Source organism: Tetrao urogallus (assembly GCF_951394365.1).
Source record: "Tetrao urogallus genome assembly, chromosome: Z".
NCBI lineage: Eukaryota > Metazoa > Chordata > Aves > Galliformes > Phasianidae > Tetrao > Tetrao urogallus.
In genome coordinates, this window is record NC_136816.1 from 51,923,946 (window position 1) to 51,944,371 (window position 20,426).

At 42.1% G+C, this 20,426-nt stretch overlaps 1 protein-coding gene across 1 annotated transcript in view; it reads left to right on the forward strand.

Annotated features, from left to right (window-relative positions):
• Positions 1 to 654: 654 nt before the first annotated feature.
• Positions 655 to 20,426, forward strand: part of PDE8B (phosphodiesterase 8B) — a gene marked incomplete at both ends in the record, with an annotated part of 69,221 nt that continues 49,449 nt past the window's right edge. Inside the window, one exon of the mRNA XM_079548997.1 lies at positions 655 to 936. Within this exon, the coding sequence (XP_079405123.1) occupies positions 655 to 936 (282 nt within the window). The remainder of the gene's footprint in view (positions 937 to 20,426) is intronic.

A 20,426-nucleotide genomic window follows, 5' to 3' on the forward strand; every position in this document is an offset into this window, starting at 1 on the left:
AAATGTAGCAAAGGCTTAAGTACTGTGGTTAGCTTTACACCTTGTGTGCACTTTCACTGTAGGAAGTCGAGGAGGTGTGCAGATCACTGCCAGACTGAACCTGACGGTCTCTGGGACTGGCTGCAGGGGCTGGTACTTACTGGGCATACAAGCTGAGGCTGCAGGGGCAGCTCTGAGCTCTGACTGAAAAGCAGCATTCACAGCCGTTGAGCAGTCCTGGTCTTCTTCCCACACCTGCGGTAGATGCTGTGCGGCTCCGAGCTCGTACCTGCAGTCACACAAAATAACTGACACTTGCTTACCAATGGCTAAGAGAAGTGAGCACAGTCGGATTTTTCTGTAGAAGCACTTTAGAGACCTTTCGCTAGCAAAGCGAGTTGACGGAACGGGGCCGGGGGGACCGGACGGGGCGAGAGAGCGCTGAGAGCTGTGGGGCGGCCACGCTCCGCCGGGCGGGCGCGGCGACGGCAGGGGGGCGTTGCGGGCGAGGTGGGCGCCGAACGAGCGGAGCGGCCGGGGCAGAGCTGCAGGCTGGGCGGTGGCCGGGGGTGGCGCCACGGGCAGCGCGGCGCAGGGCGGCGGCCCTGCAGCCCAGGCGGGCGGCAGGTGGGAGCGGGCTGCGGCCGGCGGTGAGCAGAGCGGGGCGGGGACGGGATGGGCTGCGCGCCCAGCATCCACGTCTCGCAGAGCGGCGTGATTTACTGCCGGGACTCGGACGAGTCCAGTTCCCCCCACCAGACCACCACCGTCTCGCAGGGTGCCTCCACACTGCACGGCCTCTTCGTCAAGAGCGACGCGGCCGACTCCATCCCCGCCGTCCTCGCCTACCAGAGCCGGCAGCCGCCGCCCTGCTCCGGCCTCCGCCGCACGGAGCCCAGGGCGCCGCGCTGCTGCGGCATCGAGGCGGAGACCCAGACCGGCAGCTCCAGCCTCAAGGTGAGCGCCGAGCGGAGCGCGGTGGGAGAGCCGCTCGGCGCTGGGGTGCAGCTGTCCCGCTGACTCACCGCTCCCTCCCCGCCTGCAGAGCCCCGGGGGGGAGAGCTGCGCGGCCGCAGGGGAAGGGCTGCTCCGGCGCTGCGGTGGGTGGCGGGGACTGGGCGTCCGGGAGAGGTCCGCCGGGTTGGCTCCTCTAGGGAGAAACGCGCCTCCTGGAAGCTGAGCTCTTCCATTTCTCTGTCGGTCGGAATGAGCTGCTGCCGTCCGTAGGAACTCAGCCGTCCTCATCCTCAAGGCCGGCAGCCGCGGGCCTCTGGCAGCGGGCGGACAGCGGCCGTCTGCCGGCTCCGCTCCGAGCCGGAGCGTCTGCGGCAGCGGCCGGCGGTTCGGCGGAGAGCGGGCGGACAAGGCGCTGCTCCGGAATGCTGCACTGACCCAGCGCGTGCTGCCGGCGTCGTGGGGCACTGGTTTCCCTGCCAGTTCCCTGTAGGGTTCTGTTTTGCAGCGTCGCCCCGCTCCAAAACTTGCTCACAAAACAAGCGGTGTGGTGATCGCAGAAGCGCCCCAGGGTGCGCCTCCTCGTATTAATAAAGACAGGTATCGTGTCGTAAAGTTGTTCTCTGGGATTAAATAGATTCTATACTCGGCTGTAATTAAGAAATTGGGAGATGAGGTGAACTTAAAATATACTCTGTAATTAAAAAAAAAAATAAAATCAGAAAACATCTAATGAAAACGTAGGGTAGGTCACAGGAAAAAAAAAAAAAAAAAAAAAAAAAAGAATAACCAAAGCAACTGAATCCACTTCAATCCACAAAGTTAAAAAATAAATAAATAAATAAATAGATTTGTTGATTTTTTTTTTTTCTACTCACAGTGGGATGCTTTGTGAGATAAACTACAACTCTTCAAAATGCAAAATAAAATAGTTGTGCAAATTAGAGATTATTGCACAATTCTTTAAGTTGAAATTTGGAAGGAGGTTCTTAAAGTGGCAATACCATTTTTTATTCTTAGGGATTGTTTATACTTTGTTTACCTTTTTACTGTTACACCATGCACTCTTGTAAGCAAATGTACTTGTCAGCTTTCTGGTTGTCAGAAGTGAGAGTATTTCAGATGTTTCTCAGCTTCGTAATTGGCACCCAGATGTCACTGCTTCAGTGTTTTGCACAAGCGTGGGGACCTATGCTCAGGGAGATGGTGCTTCTATTCAGTTAAGAACTGCTCCAATGATACAGTGGAAATGTTTCCATCATACGTGCATTAAGATCTGTAAAATACTTTTTGTCATTTTAAAACCAAGTCAGAGCTCCCCATTTTTTCCATCATTCCTTCTACTATTTCCTCTGGGATAATAGGTTCTTTTGTGACCAAAATAAGGTCCAAATATTACAGAACTATCACAAAAGCAAAGTAATAGTCAACTTCTCTGATAGAGAAGTTAAGGGGACTTGCTGAGTATTATAGATGATAGAGACGATAGATTGTGTAAGATGAGTCTGCATCATAATTTGAAATAGGACCCCCAATTTGAGGTTCCCAGTCATACGCTGTACTACTAAAATATTTATGTGCAAGCACTGAAGTGAAAAACTGCCATCCCTTGCCCATGTTTAATTCTTGATAAAACACATGCTCTGTGTATTAGCTATGGCCAACTGATAATCATAATTTACTTACTGCATCATATCACTGCAGACAGTAGATATAGTCTTCTGTGATGAGTTGACTGCAACACCAAATCCTACTTGTAAACTATGCAAACAGCCTCATGGCAGCAAACTATTAACATCTCAAACCTTTCATTGGCCTTTATAAAGATAAGATGCACTTAATTTGCTTAATTGAAGGCTAACATTGAGTATGAGATGATACTAAATGAATAATAGTTGCTTGATCCATTGTCTAAATATCACCAGTTTTCAAGTGCAAATATACCAGCTGTTCAGCAAGAAGAAAAGGCTTCTTGGACATTTCTGTGGTGATTGGAAAAGATAATTAAGTATTTCCTCTGTGGAACTTAAAGAATGCAAATGCATATTTTTATTACAGCCAGTACAGATCTTGAGCAAAAGTTTGTGCATAGATGGACACTTCTTGCACACTATAGTACGTAAACAGTGGCCAGAAGACTACAAGAACAAACAAGCTTTACAGCTCTTATCACTAAAACATAGCAACAAATGGGAAAGCAAAACAAACAAACAACTCCTCCAAGTCTTTCACTGACTGATTACTTTATCCTCTTCTTGAAATGACAGGAAGCTTCTTTGTGGAAGAGCAAAACGTGTTTATGAACCTCCAAAGCTTTTGACAATTTTCAAGCATTTCCATATCAAAACAGAAGCAAAGCTCAGGAATAATAAGAAATTGAATGGACCAGTATCTCTAGTATTAGATCATGACAGGAGACCTTATTTCTCTCTTCCAATATGTGAAAGGTGCTTACAACGAGAGTGGGGTTGGTCTCTTCTCACTGGTGACAGGTAACAGGTGAGGGAAATGGCCTCAAGTTGCACCAGGGTAAGTTTAGGTTGGATATCAGGAAACACTTCTTAACAGAAAGGGTTGTTAAGCAGTGGAATAGGCTCCCAGGGAGGTGGTTGAGTCACCATCCCTGGATGTGTTTAAAAACCATTTGGATGTGGTGCTCAGGGACATGACTTAGTGGAGGGTTGTCAGTTAGGGTAGTATGGTTAGGTCATGGTTGGACTCAGTCTTCAAGGTCTTTTCCAACTTGAACAATCCTATGATTCTATGATTCTAAGTTCTGATGTAGAAGCACAGGTAAGATGACCCTCCTCAATATATCAAGCACCTAGCTTTTCTGATTTACTTATTTGTGTTTTTATTTTATTGGGAAATACCAGAAATGATGTAGCTGTAGGTTACAAATCTGAGGACGTCTAAGTGCTATGGAGAATACTCAGAAACCCAGGTACAGACAGTGCTGTCCCAAGGTCCACAGACCCTGGAGAAATGCAGCCTTGTACACTGCCTTGATCTAAAGTATGTTTCTTCTTTTTACAGAAATATCATGTCCGAGAGCGCAAAAAATCTGTACTGCACTGCCAGCACTTCTTGTTTTCTTTAAACTGTACTACCGTGTAACTACTGGCTGGTAATACATTCTGTATAACATGGGACATGTTAGAAACAGTAAGCTTGAAAAACAAAGCTCTAGACAACACTAGGAGTAGCTGTCCTGCTCTGTGAGTCAGTGTGACAATCAGTTCACAACTTGATTTGACATCTAAGACATCATAGTTCTCTTGAACATACTGTGGGACTGCAGAGCTGGGAAATGAAAATTAGGGGCAATCCGAAAAGTGTTGGTATGCTGAAACTATGAGACAGTGCAGGCTATTTTCAATTTAGCCCAGCTGGTTCTGTGAGAGGTTCTGGCTGGAACAACTCTTGCCATAAAAAAGGTTGCTAGTTGAGAAGTGCTTTTCTTGGACTAAGCCCAGACTTCCTATATCAGCATACTGAAGTGATTTTGGCAAAGATTTGTTGCTCCGTATTTGACCTTTTCATTCCTTTTCATTCCTTAACAGGTGCTGTAGTTGTACTCTTATGTGCTGACAGTGGAAGTGTGTAGACTGAAGTGTTACAGAATGGAGAAAACAGAGTCATCAGAAAATAATAAGCTGCTTGGCAAATAAAAAAGAGTAGTCTGATAGGTTAAATTTGGCAAACAGCACTCTGTACTTCCAGAACTATTTTAGGTGATAGACATTTCTAGCATGCTTGTTTTTTGTTTATTTGTTTCCTTTTTCCTTAGCTGGTATAGGAAATGTGTTGTAAAACTAAAAGAGATCAATTTGACTCAATCATTTGGACACGGAACCAAAAATCATCTCAGGATGACTGCACCCCCATAAGTCTTTCAGAGCCCAAAGCAACCAAGTAACAGTAGCACCTATTTCCTACTTCGTACCATTTGCTATGTGCAAAACAAGACTCTGAGGCTTTATTGTTTGAGGAGCCTGATTTGGATCATTTGTCAATTTCTAATACTCCTTGACAGCACTGAATGCAGAGAAGAGGGATTTCAAACTGACCACACAGGTTAAAGAAATAATGCAAACTAAGACCTTATGCAGTACATCCTGAGAATAATGCATGTTCTTGGAATGTAGAAGGTAACAGTTGATAATATCTTTCAATTTCTGTGTGCTTTATAATTGCTAAGGTGTCATACAGAAAGTGGGTGCATCATTTCCCCTCTTCTCTCCTTGAGGAGAGGAATAACCTGGCAAGCTATATACTAACAGTGGTGGATTGGTTTAGAAAGTGAAGTAACTCTGCAGTTTTAGCTGTACAACTAAACCTCACACCTGCTCTGTAGGTACTCTAACCCAGAGCAAATGTGCCAAACAGCTAACACAAACCCTTCCTTACAGGTGGCTTCTCTACGTCCATCATTATTTTGCCCTATTGCTGTAATGAGTGTTGAGGTGCCAGACTCTCAGCTGTGCTTAATCCTCTTGAGGGTCTTTCAACTTCTCGGTGTTTTATTTCAGGCAGGTTGCTGTACCTCTTCTAGTTCCATGGGTATGAATGGTCCTAGATCAGGTAGCTGCACACTCAGAGGAATAAGAGTTGGTAAGAGTGAGTAGTGAGGCAGATGCAGCGTGGAGCCAGGAATGAAAAAGCAGCCATGCTTTGGGCTGCATTTTCCTCTGATGTCAACTGTGGTGCTCCCAGATTTCAGGGTATTTTATTTTTGTAGACCATTCTCTGCTTGTATTTCCTGGCTACCTGTTGATCTCTCCTCCTTTCCCAACGGCTCTTTGTCTTTGTCTCAGTAACAGGCTTATTTAGTGAAGCCCAAAGTGAAGGATGCACGTTATATGTGAAACTTGTAGGTGTTTCTTTAATGTACGTGTAACTTTTCTGAAATTTCCTTTGACGAAGGCTCTATGTACCTGTGTGGTTGCTAGGAGATAGCATGTGAAGTGTTTTGTAGTGTAGCGGTTTGCCTCTTTTAGGGGATCGTTGTCATGGTAACCAAGGCCCAGAATTTTCTGGACTTCAAAATAAGTCAATGGTAGCAAGGTTGTAGCTTCAGAAAATCAACTGTTGCCTTTACAGATGCATAAATAAGCATAGAGCGCATCGTGGATGCAGCATGTGTGTTTAAAGTGCACTGTGTTGTGGTTGAGGACATAAGTTTGCAGCAGTGAGTGCTACGCAGTGATCTCTTGTGTGTTGCTGTCTCCCTCTGGCCCATTTTAGGAGCTGCATTTCTAGCCCAGCAAGACACCTGTCCTGCAGGGCTGCAGCAGCTGGCTGTGCCTCCCTGCTCTGTGGGATGGTGTTTGGGGGCAGTTCTTACAGGCCATGAAGTACAATGTGCTCATACTGTAGGAGCTCCTGCTTCTCCCCAAAACACTGCGGTGCTGTGGGCTTCTGGACCTTGAGCCACCTTTGCTTCTGTGAGAGGGAAGGGCACAATATTACCTCTGAGTGAGTCAGAATGCTGCAAAGCCTTTTGGAGGCACTGCCTAGTGCAGGTAACTCTCTTCATGTGAGAAAAGCAGCTGGACCAGCTCATGTTCCCTCACAGGCCAACCATTTGTGTCAGCCACTGCTTCAGCCTTCTGCATCCACTTATTCATATGCTTCTTTCTCACCCATATTGAAAGCTGTGAAAGAAAAAAATGCATTAATGATATTCTGTTCCTTTAGGTTTCCTCTGCTTCTGTGAAGAGAGGATTACTCTGGAAAACTGATCAAAAAGAATCCTATGTACTTCAACCTATTGATTTGCCCATCAGGTGCCAAATATTTTGTATCTTCAGTATAGAAGTAGAACTAAGAACTTATTGCAACCCATCAGCTAAAAGGTGCTACTTTAGAGGCAGTTTCAAGTGTGAAACACTTGATAATAATTTGAGTTATTCCTTTGAAAATACAAAACTAATTTTGTAGATTCACAATTTGTTGATTTCTTGCCCTGGATTCCTATTGCCCCTTAAAATGACAGCATTCTTTCTAAAAGGGGGATGGGAAATTCAGGCCAGAATCAGGTGGTTTCATAGCATGGAAGGGAGGAGCAGAAGTTGCAGAGATATGGGCCGCTACAACCGCAGACCAAATCCCAAGCAGGTCTACAGGGATTCCACAGAAACACTGTTTCTTCCTGGTTCCTGTGAGTTTACACAGTGTGATCATGTGCCTAAACGTTACAAAATTATATTTAAATGAGAAATCCAAAGAAATGGCTGTTAACTGAGAGACTATGCATTGGCAGAGTCTACAATGTTCACTAGGTCCACTGCCAGGTAGGGGAATGAGATGAAATGGGCAGAAGGGAGCTTTGAAACACCATAGCTATTAGAAAACAAGCTATTGAACAGCTATTTATAAGCCTGGGACAAACTGTGTTCATAGCCAGTTTGCATGTGGTGCTGTAACCTGTTAGATTTAATTACAACTTATTTATTTGTGGAGGAGCAGTGTCTGACTTCCTTCTTATTTTACAGCCATTTTAATGAAAATATTGGTATACTTACCAATGGCACATGGTCTAGTACTATTAAAATATAAGCTTAGTTTAACGTGGAATTGGGCATGAGGCCTATTAACTTAACTTCGGAGCTGCTTTCAGTACTCCTTTTTCCCTTTCTTTGGAGGTCAACAATTTGGCTACAAGAGCAGCAGAAGAACAGCAGCTTTCTGTTTCTCCCGTTACTGGAGTGGACAGCTTTTGGAAGGCACTGTGAACTTGAAAGTTGTTAATAGTCATTCTTGTCTTGTAGTTATGTTTAGTAATCATTGCGTCTGATCAAAGATCACAACTCAACCAGGCATTGTGGGGCCTGAAAACCAGGGAATCTCTTTTAGAAGAGCGGAAAAATGGAACTTAAAATTTCCTGTTCATTTTCAAAGTGAAAAAGCAGATTTCTTTTGAAACTGACAGAAACTTTCCTCAGGGTTGATGATAATATGGCAATTAAGCTACCTTCTGGAGAACAGACACTCAGGTTCAGTCCTCTGATTTCAAAGAATCTGTCCCCTGCCTCCTGAAGTGCTGACAGTAGTAGATTTCTCCTTCTGTATGTCTGAGACAGCTTCCCTGAAATCCACCATTTGCAAAGAATTCTGTCCTGCTTATCTACTTGTGTCACCAAGAAAAGAGATACCTAAGCAGGTAATTACTTTGGAAAATAACACAGACTTTCAGGAGAAGATGTTGTGTTCTATATCTCAGAATAAATCTGTTCAGAAGTCAAGGTTGTGTTTATGTGCTGAACTGTGTTGTGATTTGTGGAACCAGTGAGTTAATTGATGAAGGTCACGTTTCTGCAGCCTATCTTCAATCTACTTCTCTTTACATCAGAGAACACAGTGAGGGAAACCACGATGACCAAAAGTCTCAGAAGGTCCAGTTTCCTAGGTTCTTGCAGACTTGGTGAGGTGGGGGACTTGCAGAGGCACTACCGAGCAAAATATCAACAGCATCCAGTGAGCACTGCCTTTTAAGGAGACTGAAGGATCTGCTCGACTGTCTTTGTTTTGGGGAGGCGTTTGTAGAATCACAGAATGGTTTGGATTGGAAGGGACGTTTGAGATCATCTAGTTCCAACCTCCTGCTATGAGCAGGGACACCTCCCTCTAGACTGAGTTGCTCAAAGCCCCATCCAGCCTGGCCTTGAATGCTTCCAGGGAGGGGGCATCCACAGCCTCACTGGGCAACCTGTTCCAGTGTCTCACCACCCTCACAGTAAAGAATTCCTTCTTGATATCTAGTCTAAATCTACCCTCTTCCAGTTCAAAACCATTTCTCCTCATCTTCTCACTATATGCCCTTATAAAATGCCCCTCTCCAGCTTTTCTTCAGGTAGTGGAAGGCCACTATATGGTCCCAATGGAGCCTTCTCTTCTCCCTGCTGAAGAGCCCAACACTCTCAGCTTGTCCTCATAGGAGGGGTGCTCCTGTGCTCATCTTCATGGTCCTCTTCTGGACCCACTCCAATACCTCCATATTCTTTTCTTCTTGTGCTGGGGGCTTCAGAACTGGACACAGTACTCCAGGTGGGATCTCACAAGAGCAACTCCCTCGATCTGCTGAGTTGGAGGCACAGAAAGGTCAGCAGAACACTACAGAGCACGAGAGTCCAGTGGTGCTTGGAGAAGAGATGGTGAAGGCCTGAGATTGGTTAAAGCCTTTAATACTTTTTTTGCTTAAGTATATAAGAGTAATGACAAATGACAGAACTTGGGCTGCCCCAACCTCAGAGTCAGAGAATTAAGAAGGAGTGAGGGAGCACATACTTTCCATCTGTGATCAAGGAAATTGTAAGGGAACAGCTGTAATATCTCAATGTTCATAAGTCCACAGGGCCTGAGGGGATTTGCCCCAGAGTACTGAAGGAATTAGTGGATGTTATAGCTGAAACCCTCTTAAAAGTTTACTGAAAGCTGTGGGAGTCTGGGGAGGTCCCTGTGGCTGGAAAGTAGCAAGCATTATACCTAACTTCAAAAAGAGTTTGAAAGAAGACCCAGAAAATTATAGACCTGTCAGTCCAACTGTGGAAAAGTTATGCAGAAGACTGTCCTGGAAGATATTGAAAGCCATTCAAACAAAACTGTTCTCAGATGTAGCCAGCATGGGTTAGTGAAGGGAAAACCCTATCTCAGTAATCTGATCTGCTTCTGTGATGAGGTCTCCCACATTGTGGATGAAGGGGGGCAGCGGGTGTTGTCTTTCTGGATTTTAGTAAGGCCTTTGATATTTTCCTCACAGCCTCTTTCTGGACAAATTGTCCCACTGTGAGATTTGTTCATGTTGTCTTAGGTAATGAAATGGCTCGATGGCAGAGCATGAAGGGGTAGTATGAGGGATACTGAATGGGGACTACATCTGGTTGGCTGGTTGGCTACAGTCACCAGCAGTGTCTGGTGTTCATTCTAAGGCCTGTCCTGTTGCACATTTCAATGATTTGTGTGCAAGAATAGAGTGCACCCTAAGCAAATTTGCTGATGACACTGAACTGGGAGGGGCTGTTGCCTCCATGTAGGGAGGAGAGGCCTCGTAGAGGGATCCGGAGATGTTGCAGCATTGGATAATCATCATGAGCATGAAATTCAACAAAGAAGAATGTTGGATGCTGCACCTGGGGCAGAGTGATACAATACACAGGCACAAATGGGAAACAAATGGGGAGCAGCTCAGAAGGAGGGGACCTGAGAGTGCTGGTACCAGCAGCTCAGCCTCAGCCAGCAGCAGTGTGCCCTGGCAGCCAAGGGTCAAACAGCATCTTGGAGAGCATTAACACAGCACAACCACATGGTAAAAAGAGGTGATTCTCACTGTGTTCGATGTTGGTGAGGTCTCACCTTGTGTGCAGTTCTGGGCTCCACAGTATAAGGATTTTAAGGTCCTTGAAAATGTCCAGAGGAGGCAATAAAGCTGGTAACTGGACTAAAAGACATGAAACATTTCCTAGTGTGGTGCCTGCACCCCATGGGTGTTAGTGTTCAAGATGCATTTGGACAGTGCCATCAATAAATGTTGTAACTTTTGTTTAGCCCTGACGTGGTCAGGCAGTTGGACTTTGAAGACCACTTCCAGCTGTTCCATTCTGTTCCATTCCATTCCATGCAAAGCAGGATGTAATTGTTAAAAAAAAAAATCAATTCATCTGCAGCATTTGTGGAAGAATCATCTCTTATATGGTAGAAAAGGCCTGGATTTAGACATAAGACAGGGTAGTGGGACTGAAGAAGCACATGGGAAAGAAAATGTTTTGGGGAAAAGATTTTTCCTGGTGTCACTGCTGATGACACCTAGAAGTCCTGAGGATGTCTGAATTTAGATATTCTCATACAAACCTTATATCTACACTAAAGGAATGTAGTTTGCAACTCACTGCTGAGAAGTTTGTTTTATAGTGGTCTTCTTGAAAATGCTACTTCTGAAGTTTTATTGTGGTATTCTTAAGATATTTCTAAAGCCGCTCAGTTACACATCTGTTTCACTGCAACAGGGAATTCATAAATGGGTTCGCTGTTGCCTGAAGTCACCTAAATAATCTGGGCTTTTTCTGTGTATTTATTTTTCTTCCTCCACAGTGATATAAGGCTAATAAATCCATGTCATCTTGTATTTGAGAACAAAACAAAAGTATCTAATATTTATCCAGACAAGTTGGAGGATTCTGATCAGTCTGTTTGGAAGATGTACATTCTTGAAAGTAAAGTCTTTTTCAAAGTAATTTTTCACTGGAGTACTTCCCCCAGCAAACCATCCTGCTTTACAGTAGTGTTGTACCTGGGGGATACCTGGGGAAAAAGTGCTGGTAGTTCAGCCACTGCTTTTACAGGAAAAGCAGCTTACTGCAAGGTCTAAAGAGAGCTTGACAAAAAGGAAAAAAAAAAAAAAAAAGGAAGAAAATAAACAAGTATATAAACAATAAAAATAAACAAGTCAGGCACAAGGATGAAACTTGTAAATATGGAGGTACTTCTGATATAACTTTGTGAAATTACTCTTGTGCTCTAGCATGAAGGGTTAACACAACCTTTTAGCTCTGTCAGAATGAATTTGACGTTCGTGTCAGCTTTTCTTTTAAAAATAGCCTTGTATTAATGTCACTTTATTTGGTGCAATATTTTTTCCTGATGCATTCTGCTCATTTTAGTGACAGAGCTACATTTTACTATGCTGGTCCTTCAGGTGAACTTGGAGTGAGCAACACAACTTGTTTACTGCACCATTACTGGAATTGTTCTCATTTCAAAAAGATATTTTTTTCTAATGCAGTTGAAAACAATAGGTTTGATAAATATTGCTGAGGTCACAAGCTGGAGGCAAGCAAGATATGTGCCAATTTTAAAATACACTTAGAATTTCATAACTGTAAGTTAGGTTCTAGGCATTCCGGTTTTGAAATTGTCAGGTTTCTTTCAGGCATGCAGCAAGCTTAGTTGTTTAATTGAAGTACTCAGGTGTGAAGCCAGATACTTAAGGAAGTCAAATATCTTAACATTAGCAATAAAATAAGAACCAGGGAGCTGACCAATGTTACATTCAACTGTAAAACGTGAGGATATTGCATGGCCTCTAGTAAGATCCTGCAGTGGATTACGTCTGCGTGATGCCCTTGGATCCTCATTAATTTATGTGAAACAGATTTCTGTATTTCTCTGTGTTCATGGATTTTGCCATAATAATTAACAGTTTGTCCAGGCAAATCCTTACAGATTTAAGAGGAAAAAAAAAAAAAAAAAAAGCAGGTGAAACTCTTAAAAATAGTTCAAACCAACAGTTTTAGCCTTCAGGCTTAAATTTGTTTCTTTCCTACTCTATCAACTTGAAAGATTCCTTTGTTGTCTCTTTGCAGATATGTGTTAACTGGAACAGCTGATACACATGTAGATCTTTTTTGGCCCTCTGGCATTTCAGTGGCTTAGGGACTATCCATATAGTTCAAAGAGTTCAGCAATGAATCATCTTCAAAGGAGAGAATCTTTTTCATGGGTTCCACCAAATTTATACAAGAGACTATTTTTAGATCAAGGACCTTTTTTTATTGTTATTATTATTATTTTTTTTTCCCTTAGGACTTGAAGGCATCTGTGGCCTTGCATAAGATTTAAAAAATCTGCTGTTCTGAAAGTAGGTTCTTCAGGGCTACCCTTTCATGTTCACATTATTGCATTATTGTTATTTTTCATGTAATTGCAATAGTCTGCAGATAACTTAAAATTGTGAAGGGCTCTGTATTTCTATAGCTTACTTGTAAACCAGAGAAGGCTGGTTCCCTGTACTGTGAGTGCACGTCTGCTTGTGACAGGATGGTGCTTAATTATCATGCTCATGTTTATTCTCTGATGTCAGTAAATGAATCAGTTTATCTGTCCAAGCCTAAGATACACTTGTGTTTACAACTTGGTGCTTTATGATACACATATGGTTTTGGAATATAGCTTGTTAAGTATCAAGTGAGTAAAAAGTATCTTCAACATACCTTTGTTCTATTTTTGAATGTAAGTAGTATAGTTGTACAGGATCTGCTGGGATAAAATGGAGGAGAGTGCAAGCAATTTTCTGTCATTTGCAAGGTGTTTCATGTGTGTAATCAGTGTCTTGAAAGAATAGTAGTGATATATAGGATCATAGAATCACCAAGGTTAGAAAAGACCTCCAAGATCCAACCAACCATCCATCACCATTATTTCCTACTAAACCATGTCCCTCAGTACAACATATAAATATTTTTTGAATATCACCAGGGACAATTATTTTTGAGTTCGAGTAAGAACAAGCTATCCTTACAAGATACTCTCATCAGGCACATTTAGAAATACTTGAACGGTAAGGTAGATGGCCATGATCTTAAGCATAGGAAGTTTCACACCAATATGTGCAGGAACTTCTTCACAGTGAGGATGTCAGAGCAGAACAGACTGCCCAGGGGGTGTTGTGGATTCTCCTTCTCTGGAGATATTCAAGAGGATATCTGCCTGGATGCCTACCTGTGCAGACTGCTGCAGGGGGCCTGCTTTGCACTGGGGTTGGACTCAATGATCTGTGAAGGTCCCTTCCAACCCCTACAATTCTGTGATTTGCGATTCCGTGCATTTCAAAGGCTTAGGTGAGAGACACATGTTACGATCCAAATCTTGCTTCGAGAAAGACTCCACTGGCATCAGTGAGATGAAGACCTGGTCTCTTGCAGAGAAGAAGATGGCAATGGGTAGAAGGCTATCCAGATTTTCTGAAAATGTCAACATATTTCACTTCTAGTTCAGCAGAAATTGAGGAGTGGACTTTGATATCTTCTCTTCTTATTAATGAGCAGTCATGCTCCAAAATCACTTCCCTCTTACATAGCCTTTATCTTTTATAGCTGTAGCTAGGAGTTGGGCTAGGCAGTGTAGCATCTCCAAATACTTTGTTCCTAATTCTCCCTTGTAAGTCTTCAATATTAGTTGATGATCAAAGGAGGCAGTGGCATGCCATCAGTGCTGTATTCTAGCTTTACATCAGTTGGAGATGTCACCAGTTCCTTTTGTATGTTTGCTTAGTTTATGCCCATCTTCAGGTGAGGATGACCAGGGTGAGCCATTTTCTGGAATCTGCAATCCAGTTTCTCTCAGAAATTTACTTGGCAAGTGACTTGTTTATGGGAAATGGATACTGTATGGAAATATCACTTCAAAAAGAGAAATATTTCTGAGAAAAGATTTTGGAAATAAGTGTGAAGTCAGTCAAAACTTAGTAAAGTTAACCTCAGATTCTGTTTATACTTACATAAAAATGTCCACCTGAATTACTGCATCTACAAAGTCTTTATTCTTGGTGGCTGGGAAGATCCAGCTGAAAAACTTCCATCTGTCTGGCAATGCTAACTAACTTAAATCATTTCAGCTGCAGCTGGGAGGTCCAAAGATGTTGTCATAGAGATACACACATTCATTTTAAACCAGCTTTACAGTGCTACAGCTTGAGGCTTAATGATTACAGCAATATCAAGTGTGAAACAGACACCGAGAAGCTGATCCAGTGTGGAAACTGATGTACTTCAGTAGCTGGCTGGGCTGAGTACGTATAATTACCACCCTTCAGTGAGCGATCTTGAGGTTGGAAGCAGAGGACACAGCTCAGTTCTTGGTGAGACACAGTCAGCCTTGTGCTAAGGGGCCTGACCAGGTGCCTTAATTTCTCAGTTGTGTCACCCCTGTAGAGAACAACCAAGTGGCATCTGACAGATGGATCAGATCTAGCTAGAAAGGCCCACTCGTTCCACAGATTGAGTTGTTCTGCTTGTTGCTATTCCTCTTCATTTGGTGACTTTTTTTAAAGTTGGGCTAATAGGCTGCTCTTCAATCTATTGTTGTTATGCTTCTTCCTATGGAGAACCTACTCATGTGAGGGAAGCATATGAATGGTTACCTGATGTTACTGTCAGCAACGGAAATGGAAAGTGACTGACAGTAGTGTGTGTTCTGTACTTAAAAAATCATGAGGACTCTGTACTGCTTCATGCTGCACACATTTCAGTGATAAGTAATCTCAGAAGGAAGTGTCTGCAGTCTACCTTTCAAGAGTAGCACCGGCAATCATTGAACCCAGCCATCTTAAATAAGACAGATGTTCTTGCAGCTGTTTCATTTTTTCAGAATCAGTCTTTTCATCAGAGCTCATTTATTAATCCTTGCCTAGTAAAGTATATTTATCCTATTTCTGCACTCAGTTGCAGCGTCTACACTAGTCTTACAAGGATAATAAAATAATTTGTGGTGGCTACCAGTGCAATTAGTTTGTTCATAGTATAATCTAGTTACTTGGACCTGCACATATTTTCATTGCAATTACTACAAGTGTCATGCACCAAAGGATAAATTCAATTGAAGTTTCTGGCATTCATGAGAAATGGAGGAACAATTCTTATCTGCTGAGTACATAGGTGAGGTTTCCATTCTGAGATCATATTTTCACTTTCTGAATTTATTTAAGTGATTGATAACTACAAAATCATAAGTTTTATTAACTGTTGAAGTAAGAAGAAGTTTTATGTAAAGTAAGTTCAGGAGTTAAGGACTCAAAATTCTGAGATGGCCTGATGTCTTTAATGCTGTGGATTTTGGCTCCTCTGAGATGTCTGGCTGCAGAAAGAGTTCCTAATTTGCAATCATGTATGTATCACGAGTGAAATTAAAATATCAGGGTTGGGGAGAACTTTTTATTATTATTTTTAGGGGCAAATCATATAAGGATATGTCTTGGGCTCTTGCCATAAGGTCAGACACAAAAGTGTTGATTATTATGAATGTGTTTCAGTAAAATTTTTGCAGGAATAACTGCATCTGCAAATATATGTGCCTCTTTACTGGAAGCTGTGAGAAGAAATGGAACAGAAGGAACTTCTAAAACAGGAAATATTAACCATAAATCAGTACACAGACATTTATATGGAAATGGCACTTTTTCAGCAATTTGTGTGTTTCCATTCATTGGTTTTTGTTAAATTGACCCTGAAATGGGTCAACACTGCACTCTTACCTAAAATCTCTACAGTTCTCATCACCAGGAAAATGACTTTTCACCTTTCTCATCCTTAATGCTAACTTATTTTGGATTCCTTTCCTAAGTCCCAAGACATTACCATCAAGTAATGGTCATAATTTGGACCTGAGAAGCAGCATTCACCTTTCTATAGAGAAACAAAAATCAATAGCCAAGTTGTACATAAATGTTGTATGAAGGCCATTTTTAGACTTTGAGAAGCAAACTCCCTGCAGGTGGAGCCTCATGAGAGTAGAGCAGAGGGGGCAACTACCTCCCTTTCCCTGCTGTCACCTCTCTTCTGGTGCTGCCCAGGATAGAGCTGGCCTTCCACACTGCTGGATCATATATCAGTTAGCATACTTTTCACAGAAACAACCATTTCTATCAATAAAGCAAAGCCATTTGAACTTCTCAATTTAGATAAAAGGTCTCATTTTCAAAGTTTCTGAGAGCCAACATATTTCTAGATCTCCAGCAGATATGAGACAATAGCTCTGATAGTCTTTAAGGCAATTTAACAGCCAGTATGGTTACTTTATCCTGCAGACATGGAAGAATGGGAGTTTGCATGCAGGCCTGGTGCCTCCATGCAAGACAGACATGGAGCTGTTGGACTGAGCCCAAATTATTTCCTGAGGTACAGTCAGTTTTCAAAGAAGTTAAGAAATACTTCACTGACATAAATGGAGGGAAAGAAGCTTCCAGGAGGGGCAGAGAAAGTTATTTAGGCAACCACAGATTCATCATGTTGTCACACATGGTGAAAAGCAGTGCCAGAGTTCCTAAACAGATTGTGTTATATTGAACAGAAGATGCAATTCACTATAATGTTATTAAGCTTACTGAGTCAGCCTAATGTGAGCACCAATAAAAGCAAAGAGATTTTTCTAAAGAAAGGAAAGTTAATAACCTTCAAGGTTTTGGGAAAGAGTTTGTGTTATCAAAGACAAAGCTATTCAAAAAGCTAAAGCAAATGGGATGAAAATAATTTAGGTAAGGTAGCAGAGAACCTCGAGGGCACAGTAGTAGAAATGGACTGAAATTCAAACAATATGAAGTGCTGCACTGTGCACTTAGGTTTGCTGCTGTATGTTGGAAGACTCTTGGCTGAATACATCAGAAAAATCAGAGGTGACCTGAGGAGAGAGTAACAGGTTTTAAAAGTGAAAGGAAGTTTCTCTTTTTCAGAGTAGTGTTCCAGAACTTCGGTCAAGTAATGTCAGAGATGAATAGAAACAAACTTTTCCAAAACTGATGAGATTAAAGGGATTTTAGATGACTTTTCCATAGAAGATGACTTCCCACAGTTGCAGGGACCTGCTCTCTGACTGTTTAATCCTTTCTTGAAAATGCATTTGGCTTCATTTGGCAATTTTCTGTTGAAGTTCGAATGCTCCTTGTGAAATAAAAGAGACATTGAGCTGGAAGCCTCCTAACAAAACAAGTAGTGAAATATCTGTAATTGTTATGGTCATTGAACATAAAAAGCTCCTTTGCGGTCATACACGAAAGACTGGCTTGTTGCTCACATCTGTGGAATCTCTATGATGAATTGATAGTGCAGTAGGAAAGCTGAATTCTCCACACTGAGTAACACAGGAATATCATTGGTTATTTCAGTTACGGTATTACAAATATTTTAATACTGCTCACTACAGAATCTAGGTCTAAAGTCTTCAGAGTCACGTAACACAATCCAAACAAGAAACTTCCACATTCACAACTCCTCCCAGTGAAGTAGTGCTTTTCATCTGTGCTCCTTTTTAGACCTTTGTAGTGTCACAAAGCTAACCAGTTGTTCTATATTTAGCTGCCAGACGCAGGTTGTAACCACCTCAAGGTTGTTTAAGGATTCTTCCAAGGGCAATGACCCTGTAGAAATGTAAGTCCAGCCACTGCTCTGGTTTTTCCAGTCAAGCTGGATGGTTCTACTGGTTTGCTTAAATATCTTGCTAAGTTAGGCTTCAGTGAAGGGCAGGATTGCAAGTACATAATAGCGGGTGTAATGGATCAGATCAAACTGCCAAGATAATATCGTGTCTCTCAGAATGGTCTCCACCGGATAATAACATGAGGGCAAGTTCATGATACCTCCTGCAGCCACTGCTGACTGCGAAGTTTTGTGTTTTATGGAACACTCACTCCTTTTTGTATTTGTAGATATAAAATGGGGCACGGTCTGATTTATTTTGTAATTTGTAGTCATAGAATCATAGAAGGGGTTGAGTTGGAAGGGACATCAAAGACCATCCAGTTCTATACCCTCTGCCATGGGCAGGGTTGCCAACCACTAATAAATCAGTCACCAGCTCAGGCTGCCCAGGGCCCCATCCAACCTAGCCTTGAACCCCTCTGGGGATGGGGGCATCCACAGCTTCTCTGGGCAGCCGGTGCTGACATCTAATCTAAATATATCCTCTTTCAGTTTTAAACCATTCCTCCTTGTCTTACTGCTATCTACCTGTGTAAAAAATTGGTCTCCCTCTTGTTTATAAACTCCAAGTATTGGAAGGCTGCTTTCAGGTTTCCCTGGAGCCTTCTCTACTCCAGGCTGAACTAGCCCATCTCCCTCAATCTTTCTTCATAGGAAAGGTGCTCCAGCCCTCTGACAATCTTTCTGGCCCTTTTCTAGACACACTCCAACAGTTCTGCGCCCTTTTGTGCTGGTGGCCCCAGCCTGGACACACCCAATCCCATAATCTATGTCCTTGATAAAGGTGTGAAAGAGTACTGCCCCAAGACAGACATCGGGAGAACACCACTCATCATTCGTCTAGACCTGGACATTGAGCCATTGAGAACAACCCTCTGGCAATGACTGTCCAACTAGTCCTTTATCCATCAAAAAGTCCAGCCTTCAAATCAATATCTCTCCAATTCTTAGATAAGTATGTGTTGTAGGAACATGTCAAAGGCCTTGCACATGTCAAGGTTGATGACATCAGTTGTCCTTCCACTGTCAAATATGGCAGAGAGCAGCCTGGCAGCCACATCAGCTAGCTCCATCAGGGCTATGAGATACATGCCTTTGGGCCCCAGAGACTTAAGCACATTTATTCTTGTTCTTGAGAATTCAGAATTTATGCACAAGTAGCTCTTCAGTGGAGCTATGTGTAATACTGACTCTAATTCACTAAAATGGGGAAATGATACTTGAATAAAAGCTTTGTTGCCAAACAGTTTGTCAGTAAATTGGAACTGAAATCTTCCGTGGCTTTCTGGGACATGATTTCTAGATAGAGGTGGTTGGAAATTTTCAGAACTTATATATTGCAGAGAAAATTAATTTTCTTTTAGAGTTGACTATGTACGTAGCTCCTGTTGTTACTAGTTACTTAATTCTGAAGAAAAAAAAACAAAAACAAAAACACTAATCATTTGGAGAAGAAGTCTTTTTTATAAAGCTTTCGATGATTTCCTCCCAGTATGTAAAAATAATGCTGAGTAGTACAGAAACTATTACTGCTTATTGCTTAAGTAATAATTTGCTCCAGTGCAGCAGGCTAGCTCAGGGCTATGTAATGCCTTCTTTCTATACTGTTGCAGAGCTTATTTGGATTGTAGTTGCATGCAGTGTTAAATCTTAACATTAGATGTTGTTCCTACCAGTATTTGCATGAGTAGAATAGGGACAGTGAAATTAATATGACTGAATTCTGGTGTTTAAGACTGGGTAGTTAAGTTTCCAGATTTGTAAGACTAAGTAATTAACTTTCCAAGCTTATCAGAGCAGTTCTTACTTTTTGCATCTGTTACTCCCTCTTCTTTTGAGTCAGATTTTCCCCTTCTTCTGACCATTTCATTTGTACCACTAAGCCCATCCTGTACAGATGTTACTCCTACTCTTTCTCACTTTTTGTTTTTGTTTGGGTAGGTTTATAGGATTGGTCAATCCATGTTCCCTTATAAAAATACCTGAGGTGTGGTGAGGTTAGGTGAGTTTTCCCTCTGTGGTTTATGAACTAAATAGATGAGACAAGTTTCATGAACACTTTAGTCTTGGATGACAAAATATGGAGGTTAATAATGCTGGTCTTGAGTAACATCCACGTGGTGAACCATTCATGCCGTTAGATGATTCACCAGGGAGCAAGGCATTGTGCACTTCCCAGGAGGTGATACATGAATGTCAGTATTTGACATCTCTTAGATTCATACACTACTGCTGCTGTCCAGATTATCTGCAATGGTTTTGCCAAAGTTAAAACAGAAACTTAAATGGAATTAAATGTGATCATGAATTATTCAATCAGTATGCAAGCCTCTGGGTTGTTTATTTTGATGAGATATGTGCTTTTTGTTGTCTGCACAATTTTTTTGGTCTGAGACATGGCACACGCTATCATGTTGACTGTATCTGCATAAAAAAGGTAATTTTTAGCTGGAAGCTGTTTTCTTGAGAGAACCTTAGACTTCATACTTGAGATGGTATAGTCTACTCAGAGTAATTTTTTTATCTGGA